The sequence below is a fragment of the Ciconia boyciana genome, chromosome 20 (assembly GCF_034638445.1).
Source record: "Ciconia boyciana chromosome 20, ASM3463844v1, whole genome shotgun sequence".
NCBI classification, from domain to species: domain Eukaryota; kingdom Metazoa; phylum Chordata; class Aves; order Ciconiiformes; family Ciconiidae; genus Ciconia; species Ciconia boyciana.
This window is the reverse complement of record NC_132953.1, coordinates 6,883,448-6,906,015: the sequence shown is the minus strand read 5'-3', so window position 1 is coordinate 6,906,015 and position 22,568 is coordinate 6,883,448. Positions and strand designations below refer to the sequence as shown.

The window sequence follows — 22,568 nt, the reverse complement described above, 5'->3', positions numbered from 1 at the left end:
AAACAGCAGGGAACAGAGTCCATCCACCAGGCATTATGCAGAGGTGACATTGGTGTGATTCAGGGAAGGAGCTGCTGAAGCCAGGAACACAGAAAAAGGCAAGAGACTTCCCTTGAAACAGAATCAGTGACTTTTATCAATTAAATTTTCCTGACTTGAAAGTAGTTGACATTTTTTTGTTCAAATGGTTAGGTAGTGAGAAAAAAAGCTCTTTTTCAGCCAAATGGAAACTTCTGTGTGAAAATAAAGTCTATTTTGCCTGAATTTGCGGAGATACTCTCAAGGAAAAGTAAACAGACACCCCCCTGCAACCCCAGACTCGAAAAATTATTAAATAAAGTTTGGAATTTTGGCAGGTTTTAGCTAAAATGTTAGGAAAAAGAGAAAGAAAGAAAAAAATAACACAGAAAAAATAAATAAACTATTTCCAGAGTATCTCTTGACTTTCCAACTTTCCTGCAGAAGCTGTACAATACAATTGCACATGTGCATATTAGTCAAGGACTGGCATTGTGCCACATCCACCTGCTCTCCATTGCTCAAGGTGGGTTCTCATAAAAAATGTGGTATTGCAAACATGCAGTATAACAAAGCAGAAATCAGTATCTGAATACAGAACCATTTTGTCCTCTATATGCCACCAACTGGAATAAGGAGGAACTCTTTTCAAGAACAAAGCAGGCTGGGAAAACTCCACAAACTGTGTAAAAGAGTCAGGAGAGGGAAGTCAGGAATTCTGATGAAAGAAAAATGACAGCTATAAAGGAGCTGCAAGCATGAATCTGGAACATGAATTCAAAACAAATTCTGCAGTGACAGACACCTGATGAAAGAACCCACCAAGATGGCTTGTTTCCTGTGCATTTTTCCTGTCCCTTTTCCTGGGACAGCCTTTTCTAACGCACTAGTACCGAAGACATATGGGCCCAATCACAGCAGCTTTGCTGAAATACTGTCTTACTGTAAACCACAGTGTAAACAGCAGTCAAGAATAGAGGAGAGCTGGCGAGGAAGCAGAAAGGAGAAGGGTATTCTCTTGGGATAACAAGTACTTTAGGTCAATACATTTACTTTCTTCTTTTTCTGCGAACAGTTCTGGCACCCAAGTATTGATACATATCAGAGCTCTCATTTCTCCTTCCATGTCCTGCGAGATCGATGCTTAGGACAGAATTAAATTTACTTAGATTCATCCCGCATTAATCAAATTCAGGCACCCAATTTAGGATGGGTTAAGGACACCTTTTAAAGCCAACACTCACATGCACATGTCCCCCCCGCCTTTCATAGCCAGTGAACAGAGGAGCGCCTTTTCATGGGAAATCCAGCTGTCCCTGATTCACAGTGGACATGAAACTGCATTTGTGTGTTAGTTATCTCAAGGAAATTATCTACAGCGCGACAGAGAAACAAACTGTAAAAATACTCCTCTTTGTGACACTCAGCACTTTGGAAGAGCCCGTCAGGGGAAGCACGTGCTGGCAGGTGTTCTTTCTGCACATCCGAAGTTTGGAAAGGCACTACGGTAGCCTGCTGCCACTGTTCAGAGATGTACCAGCTGGAACCATGCAGCATGACTGCTTCACTAGCATCACTGTGCACAGTTGCATTTCCTGCTTGTCTACAGCCCCAAGCCTCAGGCAGATGCTTAACTCATGCTGTGGGCATGCCACAATGCGACTGCTCACTCCACGTTAAGCTCGCATGCAAATACAGCCCTGGGAATCCATGTCTGTACACAGGACCTAGCAGAGAATCTAAAGAAGGGCAGACTGTACGCACGAGCTTTTTTTGTAATTTTTATTTGAACACAGTATTCTGACAGAATGCAAAGTCAAAATCCTCAGTTAGTATCAGTATTTACACCAGTGAGAATGGGAATAAGGGTGGAATTGATGTTTCACTTGGTAAAAAGATTTTTTGTTTTTTTGTTTTTTTAACAAGATAGAAGGCCCCCAAAAGTAGGGAATGCTGGGTAAGGATGTCAATGGAGGGTCTGAGAACAACTATCAAAACAGCCTACTGTGAAAATCTGGGGTTTGAAGGCTCCATAGAAAAGTGTGAAAATAAAACTCCACTCTAAAAGCTGAACAACTGGATGCACTATTATCTTACCATCTTTACGTATGGTACAGCATGAAATGTAATCACTCCACAACTAGAAGCTGATCAGTCTGCATTGCCATATGGATATATATGTATGGCATGTATACATATATAAACATATACAGCGTAAATGGCATCAGGTTGGTCCCTCTTCAAAGATTTAAATAAAAGCAATGAAGCATAAGCTATCTTGGAAATGGGGTACTTCTGAATTAAAACAAATTATTCTCCATTGAGGGCGAGTATAAAATCACTCTCCAGAATTAAGCTACAAGTATTGGGAGGCATCATGAGAGCACTAAAAAGGAGTTGGATGGACACTCCCAGTGTTCAGGCAGTCACAGGGTTCACTTCTGCCTTGGAATGGTGCTCACTCCATCGATCTCGACACAAACCCACTGCAGTCAGCAGGGTACTTTCTAATGACGCAGCTGGGTGTTGGACCATGCTTTGAGGTGGTTACCTTTTATGACAGAAATGCCAATCCAGGTGATAGTTACCACAATTCTCACCCAACAGGTGCTGACCAGTGTCACTGGACAGGTTTCTGGTCATGAGCATTGTACAGCATTTGTTTCCTATCAGCTGCTCAGCTCCCAGTGGGTTATAACTTTGGAGGTATAACCTACAGATGACAAAAGCAGTCAAAAGCTTTGCAGAAATGAGGAACAAATTGTTGTGGTCATCCACAGAAATGGAGGTACACACTGCCTGCCCACTAGTCCTCTGCTACCCCAAGGACTCTCCCCAACCATAGACAGACCATGGTAGCTTTTTGTGCTGCATTTTATGGATTGATTCCTTAGAAAAAAAATCCTAGGGACCGTGGGCCAAACTTCCCCATAGTTACGCTCACACTGCTGTGATGGGCCATGCAAAGGCCAAATTTGACACAAGGCTTTCAAGTGAGGGCCCATCCTGCCCTGATATCCTGCTCAGGATGGGTATTGCATGAGTGTCTATGCCTGCATATCCAGTCATCCTCCATTTGCATCCCAGGAGCTAAGGAAAAAATGCAAAAAACCCCACACTTAGCAAATGACAAGACCATTATTTTTCACAGTTTGAAATTATGTGATGTTACTGTAAAAGACTGCATACTTAGAAGAATACACCAATAAAAGTGGCTCAATTTACCTGAGCCAAACTGCAGTCTACCCACCCCCCATCATCCTTCTGTTCATCACCTTAGCACAACGGAATGGATGCCATAGTCAGCTCGGTTTGACTTTTAATTTAAAGGCTTCTGTTCCTTGTAAGAGCTGTTCTCTTTTTTGTTTCCTGAATATTTTTTTTTAAATCTGAACTATCGCTACACCTTCCACATCCAAACTATGTTGAAGCTTTTATTATTTCAATACTATGACAAAAAACACGTTTCACACTAAAATAGTCACGCACCCACAGTGCACAAGCTTGCAGATCTAAAGTAGAATAAAAAAGAAAACAAAAGAAAAAAAAAAAGATAAAAACAACCCAAAACCCCAACAGAAGGAACATCTCTATACAATGGGCTGGTCTTCCCCTATATACCTCTGCCTTCCTTCTGCTCAAGCCTCCTTTCTTTTCACTCTGAAATCTCAGTGTTACTCCGTGACTCCCAATGATAACCTCCCCCCTCCATAATGACAATACATGTACTACATCAGCCCCCTTTTCCAACTGTTAAAGACACAATGCCAAGGCAAATGAAATCAATGGGAGTCTTGGCATTGACTTCCAAGCACTTGCTCTTGATTTCATGGTTTTAATTCTGCAGAGCATACGCGGATGACTCAATACACATGATGTGACAGAACAGAATAGTTCAGTTGGAAGGGACCTACAACAATCATCTAGTCCAACTGCTGATGGAGCCAGCTTTGCAGGAGGGGTCTTGCACACTGCCGAGCACCCTTGTGCAAAAAATCTTTGCTTTTAAATCAGATTTCTAGGGTCAAAGGAAATGGTATTTACCAACATACTAAGGAGGAATTGATATAGTCAAACATCTGAGATGAGACTAGACCAGCCCTAACTGTACAATCTCCCTTCTGCTTCTCAAAGCTCCAGGAGGGTTCCATGAAGGAAAGGGGAGAATGTCCTAAAAAAGCAGAGATACTATTTCTCTTATGCAGTCAGGCCCAGGTCCAGCAAGGGACTTAAACTCTTACTAAATTTAAGTATAGAAGGACTCTCACCAGCAACTCTCTCATTCCAAGTTAAGCGTGCGTTTATGTGGATTGCTGGATAAAGACCTTGATTGGTGACAAGTGGTTTGAATACACCCCGCCCACCCAAAAAAACCCAAACCAAAACCCAGCATTACTTTTCTTCTTACTCCAGTAAGAAATAATAATAATAATAATAATAATAATAATAACAACAACAACAACAACAATTAAGAAAAGATAAAGGGGAAACAACTACTGTAAACATCCATGTTTTAAAATGTCTCCCTTTGCAAAGCAAGCATGCTGCTAAGCTAGTATCTATAGACTGTATTTACTTAAAAAAAAAAAAAGGCAGCTATTTTACACGTACATTTAAACACAACAAAAATTTTTAAAAAAATTGTCAATTGTAAACACTGGAAAGAACAAAAGTTGGCAAAAATTAACACAAAATTTAAAGAAATGTAGAGTCTGAATACTGCAAATTGAAATATATCCCCGACGCTGCAATTTTGGCATTCTTCCTAAAAAAAGGTAATAATAAAACCCAAATAAATGTCTAACGTGGAGAACAGAATTCAGTCACAAAGAGCTCAAGACACTTTGCATACTGAACAAATACAAGGTGAACAGAAATTATAACTTATTTATGAGGCTTTACATATTTCAAACTCGACTGAAAAGTATAAAAATAAATTGTGGACTTTGTTCATTAAGTACCAGCTGTACCAAGTAGTACAGTGGTTATATCTGCTATACTAACGAAGGAAAGAACAGGGTCTTTTTTTTTTTTTTTTTTTGTCTTTTTTTTTTTTTTTGGTCTAGGACTAGTTGATTTTGAACTTCCCAACCACGTTGCAAATGGTATTTGCAATTTTGCTTATTTGAATATACACAGGGTCAGCTAAGCCCTGATTTTATTACGGGTTTAACCCTGTTTTTAAAATGTATTACTTTTTAAAAGCAAGTGCACAACAAATAGAACCTTTCTAGAAATCTTTAAAAAAAAAAAAGAAAAAAGAAGAAAAGAAAAAAGAGAGATTCCCCCCCTCCCCCCATTTATGCATTTTCTGTTTTGTTTGTTTTTTTTTTAAAAAAGGCAACAGACACTAGAGGAATGAGATGTGTGTTGTGTTTTGTGTATTAAATGCTTGGGTGAAGTTGTTCTGTCATTTGTTTTCATCTGTCGCTGATCATGCTTTGCTCTCATTTTCATTTGTTTGTGTGGCTTCATTGGGGACCGTCTTGACTTCTGCTGGAGGTGTCTTAGTTCCCGTTGCTTGCACTTCAGATTTGTCTTCTACTGGGATTTTCCTGAAGAAGAATCACCAAAATGGCACAGTTTAGAGACAGAGAAATACAGACTGTCTATTGCTGAATTAGCAATAAGGAAAAAATATGTTTCTGGAAACAACCAAATATACCGCCTTGCTAGAGCAAAATGAACATTTCCAGATGCAGAAATAAGTAAAACCAAACTCACCCCCCGCCCCAGCTTCATTTAGCTCTAGTAAAATCTTTTTTGATTTTTCTTATGCCCTGATTTAACATACTAGTAGGATGAGATCAGCAGAGGTGCAAGGTGTGTTGTTGGTGTGAAAAAAGGAGAAAAAGGGAAAACTCACACAGTTGCAAAGGAATTTGATTTTACCATCAGTCATTTATGTCACCCAAATGTCCTATTAAAACAGGCTGCCGTTTAGCAGAAAATCTTTTTCCCTACAGGAAGCCAGTCCCAGAATTTCCCAGTATGTTGCAGGAAGGGAAACACAGAAGCAGTGAATTTTGCCAAACACATTTTCACAAGTGTAAGGGAGGTCAACATCTTCACAGTCTAAAGCCCAGGTTCACCAGCCTGTCTTTTGGCACTTTACTGAAGAATCAGAGAAGCCTGTTTGTCCAACTCCCTCTTCATAGTCATGAAAAGTGCTACATAAGGCATATCTGGTAGCCTCCCTGAAGAAGTGCCTGTTCCAGCCCATTAGCCACAAAGTTAGTCTGAGATGACTGCAATCTTAATTCATCCTGACAAGCAGGTGAGATGAATCTAAGCCTATGGTTGCAATACTGATTTGCCCCAAGGGAAGCAGATGAGCAGCACAGGTAGAAGAAGGTGGCTGGATCAGCAGAAAGAACATAGCTCTGCATTCCACCATACCAAGAATTCATTTACATGACACAGACCAAGTTGCATTAATTAATTTGAAATGTTTCCTTACTATGGGCCAACCATTTCCTACCTCCTTTCAGCTCAGTACCAGATCACAATTCTCTATTCTGTTTGTCTCTCTGTAGCACCCAGCATGATGGGGCAGTGGCTTTGGGTGCAGTGAACTGTAGTGAACGTGGATTTCTCTGCTTGGGAGCAGCTCAGCTGCACCCATCAAGGCTGCCCAGGTCCCGCCAACCCTAGTGCATCTGCTGTGTCAACCAGGCTTTCCAGGAAGGGCCAGATGCTCCATAGCTGTCTGGGGCACAAGGCAGTGCTGTGGAACAGTCACACGGCAGGAGTGTCTCCTGACTTAGGGGAAGATGGGAGCACAGCAGGCAGGTAGGGAGACCAGAGCCATAAGATGTAAAGGCACCTGAATAACACAGTAAAACAGCACGGGTTTTCACTCAGATCTGGAAAAGAGCCTGGTTCTTGGTTCTACAGTATCCGACTGACTGGTCTTCCATGAATGCTAATACACATTGCAGTCACAGTGTCAAAGCCAACGATCAAGGCCAATGCTTTATTTTGGATTAAATACAAAGCTTCCAGAATGAGGAAATTTTCCTGGAGAGGTGAGGATGGAAAAAGTTCTAACCAAAGCTGTGACTTTGTGTCTCCAGTGTGGTTGCTATAGCATAGCCTAGATTTATCTGAGTGAACTGTAAACCTAGCTCTAGAACAGCTAGTTAGGTTCTTGGCAGCAATCTAGCTGACAGTGCAGAGCCCAGTGTCCTCAATACACTCTCCTTTGCAAAAGCTAAAGACGCAGTGTGAACTCAGTCTTTTGGTTTTGAGAGCTGCTCCCACAACGAATCTGAGCTGCCTTTTCAGGACTCTCTCATGATAAAGCACAGACCCTGCTCAGGCAGGAAAGACAAGATACTCCTTCTATTTCATCCTGCCTCTATCAACACACGGTGTCCAAATAGGAAGCCAGAAGGAACAGGGACCCTAGGTACTTGTCCCCTCAAGGGTGGCTTATACATTTTCAGTCAGCATTTTCCAGGCTTCTGTGCTCACAGCTCTGTCAGCAACTGCCATGCAAACCGACACAGTAAGAGTGTTCTTGTCCAACATGTGCACAACAGCTGGGGACCCTCCCCCCAGTTACCCAGGTGAGGACTCCATGCTGTTTTCAGTCTCCAGTTACAGTGTCCCCTGCCAAACACAAGGTGCAGAATTGTCTCAGCTGAGGAAAGTGGATCCTGTCCAGATGGCATAAGGCTCCAAAGGACTCCTAGGGTTGTCCTGCCTAGAAGCACGCTGATACTCTCTGAATAAATCTGCTGGGTAAGGGGGAGACCCGGTACAGTGGATGGAGACTCATCTCTGATATACCAGGACAACACACTGCCAAGTTATCCTGACCCAACTGTGCTGCGACTGCTCAACCCTCTCTCAGACAGGATCACATTGCCTTATCCTTTTGCTAGTTTAGGGACAAATCCAGAGGTATCACACTTTTACAGTTTCACATGGCACTAGTTTCTGCACTGCCTTACACTGAAAGAAGTTCTGAAGGGCTCCACTGATCTTTTAGGAAATTGAATCGGGGTGGCTGTCCTCACTGAACTGCAGGAACTCAGTGCCTCTGAGGACAGTGCTTGCTTTATCAAACTGAACCGTTTCTGATCTCTTTCATAACAGAATAACCTACAATAGACAAAACTGCATAAAAGTCTAAAGAATAACACATTGATGATAAATTCCTGGGTTTGTCTTTTCTCTGCTTCCCTGGCACAGCCTATTCTTGCTTTCCTCCTGGACCTTTAAAGCCAAGCCCTGTTTAGTTCGTTCACAGGTGAGTTAGTTTGCTAAGGAAACAATGACATTAGTTAAGAGAACACCCAACAATAACACAGCACAAGCACCAGTGCACAAGAGACACAGCATACAACCACAGAAGATTAAAGGCAGCCATACTCGGTCTTTGCAGGTGCAGCAGGTACAGAGCTGTCTGCAGCGGAAGAAGCAAGCTCACGAGCTTGCCCGCTAGTCACACTGGCAGGAGTAGTAGTGCCAAGAGCTGCAAAAACATCCTTTGCAAGATCAATGTCTGGTGTCTTGAAGGTCCCTTCGTCCATTTTAAAGTCCTCATTCTGTGAGGGGTTTGTGGTGCTGCCTGAAGCAGCCTCGCTCTTCAGATTGCTTAGGTTCTTGGTTGTCTCTGTTGGGCTCTTCACTGTACTGGGCTGCACAGCTTCCTTTTCAGGGCTCTTGGTGCTTGAGACCTCCTGCTTGGGCTCTGATGGAGCTGGAGGGCTAGTGAGGTTTGCAGGGCTTGGGGCAGCTGGCTTGTTACCAGCTGCCACTTTGGAGGTCTCGGCCACATTAGCAACAGCACTGGGGCTGAGCACTGCACCTTGGTTGGACAGGACACCTGAAGACAAATTATTAGTAGCTGGAGTAGAGCTTGGGGTGTCGCTGAGATCAACAAGGGGGGCCACTTTGGGGGTGGAGGAGGGTGGTGGTGAAGAGACTGAGGTGGCTGCCCCTTTGGCTGGAGTAGCCTGGCCAGGAGACATGGAGTTTGAGTCAGGAATGGCCACGGCTGGCAGGGCAATACTGGAGGTCAGCGTAGTGGTCTCACTGGTGGGGCTGTTCTGAGCAGTGGCAAAGGTTTCAGTGACAGTGTCAGAATTAGTGGTGCCCGTCGTTACAGAAGGCAGCATATCCTCAACAGTAGCTGCGGTATCGGCGGGGTGCCTGTGAAGAGGACAGGAGTAGAAGAGAAATAGAGACAATGAAGCCCGTAAATGACAGCAGGGGAAAGGGGAGCAGAGTGTAAGAGTGAGAAGGCAGGTAGGTGGCGCAGGAGCAGCATGGCATATAGTTACAACATACACACACAACATGGAGAGGTACGCAGAGAAGCAGAAACCTTTCATAAGTCAAATGTGCAAAGGGTAGCAAGGGCTGGCTGGGATGACTGAAGAATAACTAGGAAGAGAAAACAAGCAAAGAGGACACGTCCTTCAGGAATGGCTTGCTCACGTAGATTTTGGTTCAAGTCTTAGCCAAACATAACCCTGTCAACTTGCAGAGACTCTTCTCTTTTAGCCTAACTTTCTTCTCAGCCTCTTCCACCTAACCTCATAAGGAAGCTTTCTACCAATTCCCTGAGCCTGCAGCCCTGTGCCATCTGTCACCACGCAACAAGGTCCCAGTGTAGGGCCCCTGAATCCAGTCCCTCATCTTGGCCCTGTCCTTTTGCGTGCAAGTCTAAGGCCTCCATCAAACCACACAGAATATAATTATTTTTCTCACACACACATATAATGCATATATATGTATATGTACATACACATACGCACATGCAGCTTCGAGATTATGTTTTCTGCCCTTTTGACCAGATTCCAGCCTGTTGTGTTAGCTGGAATAAGGTTTGCTTTAGGACAATGTCTGACAGTGTAACTACGCTTTAGCAGCCATGATGTAGCACTGGTTGCCTTAACAAGTACATGGATGCGAGGCTGGAAAAACAAATGATTTATTCCATAAGAAGCCAATGTGTCTGAGAACACCATCTCAGGCTTATTAACAGAGAGAAAACCTTCACAGAGGAGGATAATTGAGGTAAAACTCTGGTAAGACGAGCCAAGAAAATCAGGACAACGCAAATTCCAGCTATTCCTCAGTGCTGCTTGTGGACATAGCTTCCTTTCTCCTCTCACTTCACACAGACTTCCAGCAGAGCCATTTTACCAGTGGGCCCCACTGGTAACGTAATCAGAGGAGGTGAGCAGTATGCAGGTGGAAGAGCCTGACCACCTCACCATTGTGATGACTGCTGAAGGAAAGGAATCCAACTTGTGTCTTATCCTGGTTTTGTCTGGGATAGAGTTACTTTTCTTCCTAGTAGCTGGCATAGTGCTGTGTTTTGGATTTAGTATGAGAATAATGCTGATAACACACTGATGTTTTAGTTGTTGCTAAGTAATGTTTACACTGGTCAAGGCCTTTTCAGCTCCCCATGCTCTGCCAGGTGCACAAGAAGCTGGGAGGGGCACAGCCAAGAGAGTTGATCCAAACTGGCCAAAGGGCTATTCCATGCCATATGACATCATGCTCAGTATAGAAACTGGGGGGAGTTGGCCGGGGGGCAGCAATCGCTGCTCAGGGACTGGCTGGGTGTCAGCCAGCAGGTGGTGAGCAGTTGCATCACTTGTTTTTTTCCCTGCGTTTTGTTCCCCTCTCTCTCTCTCTCATTGTTTTCCTTTTTGTTACAATTTACTTTTTTTTTTCCCCCCAATTGTTAAACTGTTCTTATCTCAACCCACAAGTTTTCTTACTTTTGCCTTTCTGATTCTCTCCCCTATTCCACCAGGGGGGGAGGGTAAGAGAGCAGCTGTGTGGTGCTTAGTTGCCAACTGAAGCTAAACCATGACATGTCATCAATTCGAAACCTGACCTAAATATTAACAAGAATTTCAGCAGCTTCCTAAAGTGAATTCCTCCCATTACTACTCCAGAAACTATGGAGAAGTACTCAGAGGACACTAGAACTGCAGCAGTTTAGGAAAGAGCTTAATGTAGACAGTGGGCAATACTTAAACCTTGTCAGTCCCAGCTAACATGGATTCACAGACTTAGGCCCCAAACAAGTTCTCCAACATAAACAAAGCTCATAGGTAATGCTCAACCCTCTCACAGAATAATCAGACTTGCCAGGCCTCACCCAACATCCAGAGCAGAGCTACTCTGCTGCTATCAGTAGAGAGGACTGCTTTCACCATGCGTCGTTCAAGCACTCATCCAGCATTGCTAGGGCAAAGCTCAAGCAGGAGTCAGTGCTAGCTGGGGGCTGCTTTTGCTCTGGATCCTTTGCAGTGAACCTGGACAGGTGCCTGATCTACACACTGGACAGGACTGGCAGAGACAGGCCTTTCAAAAAACATTGCTTTACTCCCCTTCCAGTGCTGGAAATAGGAGTTACTGAATCTTGGGGAAGAGAGGAGGCATTTCCTCACTGGTATATCACAAATGGAGTGTGGAGATTTTACTCTTCTTCCTCTCTTCCTGCCCTAAGTCATGGGCATGAGAGGTCAGGGATTAAGGCAACTGAGGGCAATGTATTGACCCTGTGCTAAGATTGACTAATGCCAACATACTCTGGCTCCGTCAGCGGGGTGGTCTCATTGGGCTCTGTGTGTTTTCCCCCATCATGGTTGGGGGTCCGCTCCTCTTCAGTCCGCACCTCCACAATAGGCTCCTTGGACTCATCTTTCCTGTAACAAGGGAGTTGCATATGGAGATTAGTTCCCATTCACACTAGGTGTCGTCCTGCAAAGACATGCTGCAAATGTCGATAGTGAATGACAGAAACGGACTGGCCTGAACAGCAGATTACTTCTTTTTGTCATTCCCCTTTCCAGTTGTTACCTACAGCACAGAAGAGCACTGTGATGTCCAGCCTTTGGGCCAGCCATTTGATGGCTACTAAACAGGAATAGGACAAAAACAGAGGAACAGCTGAAGAGATCCCTTCCTGGAAATATAAAGCAGAACCAGCGTGGCCCCAGATCTTCTCAGTACCCTCCCATCAGAGATGAGGAACCCATAACTCCCTAGAACAGTTTCTTTTCTGGAGTTGCTGAGGGGACACACTGATCAACAGAAGGAACAATATAAGTGATGACAGTACTCACGAGAAGGCAGCTTTGCCCTCCTCCATGTCTTTGCCCTTGGCTCCTGGGCCAGATTTGCCGCATAAGTTGACAGCAATGCACATCAGCAGGCCACACTTGTTCAGGAAGTAGCAGGTGACATCCACAGCCACCAGGAGCAGCACAAAGATAACAATGAGAATGCCTACGATGGCAGCAGTCCCAAGGCCTGATGTAGGGCTAGTGCTGGCTTTAGAGACCAAAAAGAGAAGAAAAGAAGGCATTGTAGTTAAAAGGTGAGTTGGGGCTAGTTATGGCTCAAATTTGGCTATGCTTAGGTTGCAAGCATGGAAACTTACAGAAAGTACGCTCTCTCTCTCTAGCAGCCTTGTCATAACCAGTACTTTATCCCTAAAGACATGCAGGACAATCTACCGTAAAAGACAGATTCACTTAGACCTAATAGGGCTTTTCCCAACTCTGTTGGGCTAAGGCCTGGAAAGCAGACTACAGAAACCTCTTCTACTGTAGCATATACCCAGCTGGAACTCTGAAGGACTCCTGTTCCCCTCTACCACTTCCTCAAGATGTAGGCTCTGTCTAGGGTCCAGAGTGACTTTGGCACTGCCAGCCTGGCACAAGGACAAGCGTAAGTGAAGCCTAGACTCTGTAGCATGACTTGCCCTGGTGAGACACAGAATACTGGGGGCCTCAGCGTTGATTAGCCCCTTATGTGTTGAAAACAAAAGGACGAATTAAAACCCTTCCTGTTGCTCAGGTAAGACCCAGCCATCCAGAACTGGAAAGTGGTAAGCTTTTCATGTCTTATCCAGAGATAGCTGAGCTCATCAGTGAATGCTCTAGGAGTGTTTTGGCTTAGGTACAGACAACAATCCAAGTAGCCTTATGAGAAAGCAGATGGTAAAGACAATCAGACTGTCACTCTGTTGACATTGCCCTGGTCACAGCAGCTGCCTGCTCTACCACACCCAATCTCCACCATGTTTCCCCAGCTATAGAACAGAAAAAAAATACCTTGCTTTTTCCAGTAGACAAAAGGACAGCAGGTGAGAGGTGGTGATGGAGGCCTAGAAAATGCATGGGGTTGTCCATATAGTACTAACTTCAGGGGAAGCGCCTTTAACTTTCTACCTGCTTGTAAAAAGCTGAGTACTTTCTTAGAAACAGGGAGTGGATAAACACATCAGTTAATCCTGTCAAAGCCTTTGATCATCACAAAACCAACAGGCACAGCCTTGAATGTTGCCAGCTGCAGCTTCCCAGCCTCTTACTCTCATGCTCTGAACACAAACTACTTCTTGTTCCCCTTGTTTTATCCAGAATAATTCTTCCCAAGCTGATGATCTGCAGGCAGAGCATTTAGCTGCTGGCTCATACAGTTCAGCACCTATTTAGATGTACCAAACTACTCAAAACCAGCTTGCTAGTCTCAACCGTCACATAGTCTGCCTTTCATTATGGGACTATGCACTCAGCAAATGCTTGTGCATCTGACAGAGCTGCTTACTGATGAGACAGCTGAACAAGAGCAGCATGTTTGTCATTGTCTGTAGGAGTATTTTGGTTTTTTCTTTCAATTAAGATGCAATTCTATCAATTTCTACTGCATTTTTTACTGCTGGATGTCACGACTCCCAAACACTTAGAGTCTTTTCTTTGCAGAAAAGCCTAGCAAAGTACCTCTTTCCCCTCAACCCGACCTATGTTGACTTTGACACGTGGAGAGATCATTTCCAGGGCTCGCAGACAGAGAGCCATACCCTCTGCCACACATTTTATTACTTAAAAATAGGAGACAGAACATCCTTCGCATGAGGCAGATAAGTGTTGTTTCATTTTTTGATCCTGATATGTGTTAAGGAATCTGGACTCGAACAGGAAAGTTTCTTTCTGCATTTGACCGTATCTGGAAGTCACTCTGAGGCACCTGACTCTGACACTTACATCACAAGTCCATTAAATGCTCAGCAGAACATTTGTGCCAGAGACCAGGCCCCTGCCAGCACCTTGCAGTAAGCTGCATAATTAAATGAATTAATCACCCTCTGATGCATGCAGGGAGTGAGGAGGTCATGTATTTTCCCTCTTCTAATGTATTCAGGATTCTTGCGTGGATTATTCAATAATTAACATGTTCCTGTTCACACCAGCTCTTGGAGAAAAAGCTAAAGATGTGTCAAACTTCTCGTCTACATCATCTTTCTGGGAATGAGCTCCTTGGCAGGCTAGTAAAGGTGCACTAAGGAAAGCATCACAGACAGGATTACAGGATAATAGTTCCTTGTTGTGCCTCCAAAATATACCTCATCTCAGTCACCAGAACTGGAGTGAGACAAAATATTTCATCCTGGGACAGATGGAATTTTCCCATGTGCTAGAAGACATCTTCTGGAAAATTCCATTTAAGCGAGAGTCCTACTCTTTGCTTCCTCCCCCACCAGCTTTTACAAGACCTGTCACTATAAGCCCCTTAAGGTCAGGAATTATCTGTGGCATAAACCACATCAACAGCCTTATACATTGCCTATACCTTGTCTGGGAACCACTGCACATGACCCATCTGAACTACAAGAACTGCAAAAACTCCAAACCCATTAGGACAATTGCAGCCTCTGCCTCTGGGGCAGAGCCAAAGCTTCTGGGTCCTCAGCAGGCATTGCAGCAGTGGCTGTTTTCAAGCACCTTAGTATTTACCCATGGTATTGGACTTGGGCAAGCTGCTTTACATGAATAGTAAGGAAGGAACTAATTTATTCTCTGTGCAGGAGTCAGTTCGCTGTGCCATTAGAGATCAAAAGGTTCAGGCATTCCCACGGGATCCTGGGCCAGCCTGTTACCATGTCACTTCTGGCAATACGAAGGCACATGCATAAATAGGGATGCAAGAAGCTGGAAATGAAAGAATACCTCTGTCTTTGGCATCAGTATGACTAATGTGGGAAAGCTCTTCAGAAAAGACGCTGAGGAAAAGATGATTCAGGGAAATATCACAATCGTGGTTGAAGAATTAAAAAAAATAAAATTACAGTAAATGTCTCAGTCAATGTCACTTCAAAAAAGAAATGTGCAGGGATGAATTAGGTCATTGTAGCCCTAGGTGCAGCAGAATAGTACATGCAATAAAGGCACTTTATTTGAGCAAAGGTACAAGAAGATTCAAAAGCTGGAAACAGAAGGTGGATGAGCTTAGGCTAGGAATAACATGAAATTTTAACAGAAATCCCCAAATGAGAGCAGAATGTCGTATCTTCCTCCACCAGATTTGGTTGAATAGGAATCTGCTTTACTTTCTAAACGGGGATTTTATGCAGATTATTTAGCACTATTGCAGAAAAACCTGTCTGAATACTCACCTCTGTCTATTTAGGATGAGTAACAGAAAGCAAAAACAGAAGAAAAAGATGGCTCCTGTTCCAAGCAACATTTGTCATTTCACTTAAAATGACAATGGCGGGTTCTTATATGTTTGTGTGTGCAGGTCTGTGCGTTTCTGTGACTAGTGCTTGGGAAGCAGAGTATTAGTTCTCTGATAGCCCTCGGCAAGCACTAGGATCCATTGGGACAGCTGACGCTCTGCTCTGCAAAAAAACCCCCAGCAAGTACCAGGCCTCACAAAATGACTGATCTTGCTAATTGCAATGTGTACGATGGAAAGTACCAGACTTCTCCTCAGAAGCCCAGTGATGGCTCCATGATTTGATCTACAGCCTGTCTAAATTTTGCTTTTAAGTAGCTTCCATCAGCTTCTTGTGAGGCACTGAAAACACTTACAAACGTAACATGAACAAAAATCTAAATGGTCACAGACAGAAAAATCTGAAAACTGTTGCAGGTATCCCAGCTTGTAGGAAACTTGTCCAAACCACAGACACATTATCAGATAAACTGCAAGGCTTTTCCTCACATGAAAGGTTAGAAAACATCAGATATAACAGAGAAAAGATGGTTTTATGACTAACGCAACAGATAAAAATGTTCAAACCTAGCATCAGTTCTCTGTTCTGCCACTGATTTTCTCTGTAAGCCCAAATATCCCTGAAACAGTAAAGCTTCAGCCACTACAACTGCCAGAGATTTGCTTGAAGCCAATATAACCAACACTTCATAGCAAATAAATGCCCCGCTATCCTTCCACTCTGTCTCAGGGTCCTATCTTTTATGTGTAGGAAGCGAGGGCATAAACTATTTATAATGCTACACTAGGAGGAATACTACAAAATAATTCTGAGTTTCCTCAGAAGTCCATTTGGTTTAATTAGCATGAAGATACAGTTCTAACCCAGACTGCTGGGGTCTTGCAGCCACAGAAGATGATCTGCAGCTGATCCACAAAACTGCAAAGAGCACCCGAGTTACACTGAGTGACTGTGCTGTCAATGAAACTTCAACATGAAGTGCTGCAGGACAGCAGTCCACAAGAACTGCTGTAACCTGGCAGTAGACTGACTGGCCCTGAAATTTTGGAACCCATTGCACAAGGTTATAAAAACCACCAAGCACTACTGTTCCCAAAGATCCAATTTCTGCTGTGATAGCTACAAAATAATTCTTTTCTCTCTAAACACCCAAAGGAGAACTACTGAATAGGTGCAAGCCTCCCCTCCTTGTTTCTCTCTCCCTTCCAAAGCTTTAGCTTTCCTGCTCTGCCCCTCTGTCCCAGGGAGCATGAGCAGCTACGATAGGAAAGGCTGCCAGGAAGAAGAGTGTGGAGATGGGGAGAAGAAGGGCAAATCTGCAGAGGAATGCCCTTGTTTTTGCGCTATTCTCAGATTTTATGTTTCAGACAATGAAACCAGGCCAAGGTAATTGCCTGCAATGTTTTTTTTCTAGGCTAGTAAGAGAGCCCTGCAATTTTCAGTAACTTTCAAATCTCTTCTACCAGTTCTGGTTATAGGAATAATACTTCCACAGGTTAAATAAGGAAACACAAAGTGTTAAAGAATTTCTTGAGTCCTTAATTCTAAAGAAGTGAAGAATTTATTAATTCCAAATTATTTTTTCAATGGAAAATGAGCTTCCTGCAAGACTGATCTTTCTAATCACCCTTATTTTACAGTGTACAATAAAATGACTCATCAATTTTACTTTCTGCAACTCTGTACAGACATCTGCCCTGTCAGAGAGAGCAGAACCACTCAGATGTGTCTTCCTAGTGGGGTCTCAGCTAGAGCGTGCAGAGAATGTTCAGGCACAGGCAGACAAAGAGACAAAAAAGGGACGGAGAGAACCAGATAGGATTCCAGGCATTTCAAAGGTCCTACGATATTTGGCAGAAGAGAGAATAAACAAAACAAATAAAAATTCATTTCATGCATCAGAAGGAAAAAAAAAAAAACAACAACAAACAAGCCAGGAGAAAAGCTATTTGTTCTCAGTGGATGCTAACAGCTTTAATTTGCAAAGACTTAAAAGCATCCTTCAAACAAGGGGTGCCACATTTTACAGACCTCATTCTCTCAGACATTCTGCACAATTTATAGTGGAGAAAAGCAACATGTGAACAACCTTCTATTCCAAGTGACAACAGCTTCTGTTTCCACACATATAGGCTTGACAATTTATGCTTGCTTTCAACTTAGCCACTAGGTAGCAGAAATACACAGCAGTCTGTGGAGCATTCCTTCCAAGACAAGAGGACAATGGATAGTTCCCAAAACTACTACTGAACTCCTTTTAGATTGTCACCAACACTGTGTGGCTTCAGTGGTCTGCTACTGTCTTCAAGCTTTGTTATTTTCCTATGACTGACTCCCTTTCCAAGGATGAAAAGGGGAATATGAGCATACAAAAAGAAAAAACTGTAAGCAAAGAGTGAATCACACAAAGATCCTCTTTTCAGGAGTAAAACAGACTGTAAATCTGAACAACTGATCTGCAGTCTGACCTCTGCCACAGCTGCCGCCCTTCTACACTACGGCAACGCACACACCTTGGTGCCACTGGCTGCTTGTTCCACTCCACCAGCTTCAAGACTCAGGAGAGCTTCAAAAACTTCTTTTTATCTAGCAGAAACTAGGAGGTGTGAACAATTGCAACTGATCCTGCTGGAGCAGAACCTTATTCAACAAGACCTTCCTGTAAAATGAAGGCAGCCAAAGTAATGCTTTGACAAACATCTTTGAAGATATGTAGAGACTTAACAACAAACGGGGGGTACAGCTGCTGGAATCCCATGGGCCATGTGAGATCCTACAAGGCTCTGCAGTTCATCACACACACATGGAAACATCTTTGCTAAGGGTTGAGGTTCCAGCCTTCCTGTAGGTATGACTTGTTCCCACAGAACATGTGCTTGCAAGGTTGTGCGTGCGTGCTGAAAATCTGAGTGTTTGAACTTCTTCTGGTTACACATCTGAATCTGTGTCTCATCTCTGAGCACAGAAAAGAGAGCTGGCTTTTCTGCAAACTTTTTTTTATTTCATTTACATCAAGAATATGGCCTGGGACCTTGTCCAGCATTGACTGTCAGACCTCAACAATCCGATGTATATCTAGTATCTGACATGTTACACGCATAAACTGGTGGTAAAAATATCATTTATGCTCCTTATTTTTACAAACAAAGACAGAAGCTCTTTTTGTATACATTCCATGTTGTCTGGATTCCTGTTTGCCGTTGTGTATGGGATTCATTTCAAGTAACTTGAGCCATGTAAACGATCTCTCATCTACTTGTCTGGGCTTGCCTAGTCACCACAGAGAGGAGGGCCCTCAGAGCATAATGCATCTCCACTGCCTTAAGGCACCTCTCCTTGAATAGGAAGAACGGCCTCTAGAGGTGCTGCTCTCTCTCCACACACCACTATGTAAAGTTATAGTTTAGGCAAGATAATTTTAATAACCTATGAGTTGGGTGAGATATATCTCAACCTCAGCTAGTAACCTCCATCTATGGATAAGGGGAAACCGGCTGTACAAGCTGATATCAGATCTACAGATGAACTTAATAAATTCAGCTATAGGGGAAGGTCACACAACTTTTTAGTATTATGATTACTCTTCTTGTAGTTCAATAACAATAAGGTGTAAACTCAAAAGATCTAACACAGTTTCTATACTCTAAAACACTGGAGCTGAGGTTTTTGGTTTTTTAAAAGAAATCCACATGCTTTTGTGTGCAACACCTGCACGAAGTTTTCATTCATAATTTAGATAGAAAAGCAGTTCACAAATCATAATGAACAAGGTCTGAATAAACACAGCAGAGACTTATGTGCAGAGCATAAAATGCATAGTTAGACAAGATGGCAGGGGTTTTTGTTTGTCCCTATTAGAATTTTGTTAGAAAGATTAATCCCATTCCAGACAACTGATAGTATTTGAGACATCTGTCCAGACAGTTCAACAGCTAGGTCAACAATTTCAACCTTGGCAACCTCAGGCCCACTCACAGAGAGAGAGAGACCTAGAGGGGGAGACACACCCATTTTTAGAAGAGCATCAGAGCCAAATGGATTTCCTATCACAAATACAATTCATGAGGGCCACAGGGTTTTTTGTTGTTGGTTGGTTGTTTTTTTTTGTGGTTTGTTTTTTGTTTGCCCCCCGCCCCCCTTTTTTAAGTAAGAACAAGAAAAAAGAAAAAAAGTCAACTGAAATTTGTTCAACGAAATGCAATACACAGAACTTGATAACAAAGATGCATTATATTGCACCAATTTACACCATGGATTAATCCTGTCTGGTAATGTCACATGCACAGTTAGCCATGAATATTGTTAAGGATCAGTAATAATAATAATTTAGCTGGTCAGGTAACTTGATCCAAGCTAATCTTTTCTGTTAAAATGGCAAGAAAAGGGATCTCTCTATGAAGTTGATAATACAGTAGTGGAAAACCAGAAAATGTTAGACAAGCATCCATTGCAAATTTGTATGCTCATGGGCTGTATTATACCCCAGATCCACTATGGGTCATGAGATACTTGACTGCACACAAGGGGCCAATGAAGTCGCAAGGATTCAACCACATAAAGAAGAAAGAAAGAAATCTTTTCAGCATAATACCCACAAGATGTTTATATTCAGACCACCACATCAGGAAAACATTCTAATGGCCATAAATTTGAATCCACATGCAAAAGCCCACAGAGACATTTGGGCAACCAGTAGGATTATCTCTGACAAATCTTCTTTCTCTTTTTATAGTCTGTGGGTTTAGATTTGTGGATGGGGCTTTAGAAACCTTTTGCACAATACAGTGGTGATCAGCACCAGATGTGCAGAGAAATCAGTAAGAAGCAGCATCTTAAAAGGCTTTCAATATTGTACCTTCCTGTGATGAAAAACAGCAAGCAAACAACAACAAGTCTTTCTTTACATCCATTAAAAAGGGCAAATTCATTACAAGTAACAAAAAATATTGAAGAAAAAAAAACTTGGCTTAAACCTTTTTTCCTTGTTACAAAATACTGACTCTTTCAAATTAAACCTTTTTTTTTTTTAATGTTCTGTGTTTGGTGGTTTTGTTTGTGGGTTTGTTTTTTTTTTTTTTTTCTCTGAACTGATATGATCCTCTGAATCAAAGTTATCTGCTTTCACACCTTGGAGGGACCCAGGCCTTTTCAAGCAAATATTGCTTTATTTTATTTTAAGTTTCTAACAGAGCAAAAGCAGAGTCACTGCAGAAAGAAGCAATGAAACAAAGGAGGACGACGTTGATGGACTTCCCAAGGTCGCTGCAGGTGCCAGACAATGGTTCCCAGGAGGGGAAAATATGGTTGTTTAAAAACAAATTTGGTGCATGTGGCAAGCGTGGATGTTTCCCCGTGAGATCCAAGGTGACATGTATGACGACAGACATAGGAAAGGAATAAGGGGAAGAAGGGAGAGGGCAGGGAAGAAAGGACGAGGAAGAAAAAGAAAGAAAGAGAGAAAGAGAGAAAAATAGATAAAAAAAATTAGGTCATAAATATAGAAAACATAAGAATCAAAGGTTTATTTAATTTCATAAATTAAAATGGCCAAAGGTTTAAGAAGAGCATTAGCACATTCACACCGACAAAAGGGCCGGTTCAGAAGCTCAGCAATGTCCAAAGCCGCAGAGCAGGGTCCAAGTCAGGGTTTATGGGGTTTGCAAGCAAATGAGATTAAAAATGATGGAACAGAAGGCTCAGTGAGAAACACAAGAAAATGGTTAACTGGTATTTGAAAGGACAACACTGCCTTTTACACATTTAAAAATAAAAAAAAAAAGCTTTTGCATAGCAGACAATCTACCTGCCTGTCCAAGTCCTTCCCCCAAAGCCTGTTGTACCAAGGACTTGGATAATAGATCCAGGTGACTAAAACCCTGGAGAAGACTGTCTCAGAGAATACAGGACTGACTTTTCCATTTAGCCTTCCAGCTGTTTGTAAACTACTCTAATGCAATTATTATTATTACTGAAAATAATACCCTTATCCTTCCAACCACTTTAAGGACACTGTACAGATGATGGTAACAAAGGACTCTACATAATAAATACGCATTTTGTCTGCAGGAAATTCCTAGCTATTATGGTCAAGTGGAGCAATGCCATGTTAGAGGCTCCTATGTAGCTCATTTTGAAATCAAAATGTAAAAGCTAAATGCCATAAAAACAACAAGAGATGCTAAAGCAAAGTAATACACAGAGCCTCTTCCCTACTGCAATTTGACATACTTGCCTTCATTTCTATAGAGGCCTGTGGACTTCATGTCAGAAAAATCTAGCCTACCCTCTGGAAATATCTTCCCCAACATTATTAGTTTGGGGATCAGCTCAGGGAACCAAAGGGTCTGGAAACACCTTAGAAGGCCTAATAGAAACCAAAGTCCTCTACAAAATGAAAAAAGCCTAGAGAAACAGAGTCACAAAGCCAGCATAGCCAGCAGTAGTCATTTTACTGCACAGTGCTCTACTTGTCCCTGAACCAGAGCACATTCTTTTGAGAACCAACTGCATCCGTTAGGTCAATCCTGTGGCAAATTTGCATCCCGAAACAACTGCTTTTCAAAGTGCTTCTGACATCTCCAAGTCCAACATTTGAGTGGCAGCCTCAAATCCTGATTCCTCCCATGCTTCACACCAGACTAAGTGACGAATAATTTCAGAGAGGCCAATGAAGTTACACCTGTGATAACAAACAGGGCTTCCCCCTATCCCCCCCCGCTCTTTTTCAGAGGGTCCCTGCCCATGTTACTGTTGGATTTAAAGGGCTTAGTGGCATCTAGGCTCGTTGCTCCTCCCATTGCCATGGACTACAATACGGACACTGTGTATTCCAAAGGCAACAGTGTTCTCAAAATTTGCTAATACGCCTGTGCAAGACATCCCACCTGTCCCAGGTAGCTTTGTTGTCCCATTGGGCATGTAACAAAGGCTAAAAGAGAAAATCAGCACAGGAAGGCAACAACGGTTGCACACAAAGGAGTCTGGAGGAACAAAAAGACTGATCGGTACTTGTAACTTTCCCTGGGGAGATATATCACAGTGCAAAGGAACC

At 42.8% G+C, this 22,568-nt stretch overlaps 1 protein-coding gene across 4 annotated transcripts in view; it reads right to left on the bottom strand.

The window, feature by feature from the left end:
• Positions 1–1,795: 1,795 nt before the first annotated feature.
• NCAM1 (neural cell adhesion molecule 1) overlaps positions 1,796–22,568 on the bottom strand; it is a 157,244-nt gene continuing 136,471 nt past the window's right edge. Inside the window, exons 16-19 of one of the 4 annotated variants that reach the window (XM_072884835.1) lie at positions 12,123–12,330; positions 11,586–11,702; positions 8,398–9,180; positions 1,796–5,573 (exon numbers count right to left, since the gene is read on the bottom strand). In XM_072884835.1, coding sequence (XP_072740936.1) covers positions 5,453–5,573; positions 8,398–9,180; positions 11,586–11,702; positions 12,123–12,330 — 1,229 coding nt within the window. In that variant the 3' untranslated portion in view covers positions 1,796–5,452. Of the gene's footprint in view, positions 5,574–8,397; positions 9,181–11,585; positions 11,703–12,122; positions 12,331–20,627; positions 20,780–22,568 lie in introns of those variants that run through there. The other 3 variants (XM_072884836.1, XM_072884838.1, XM_072884837.1) reach the window with 3 other exon arrangements.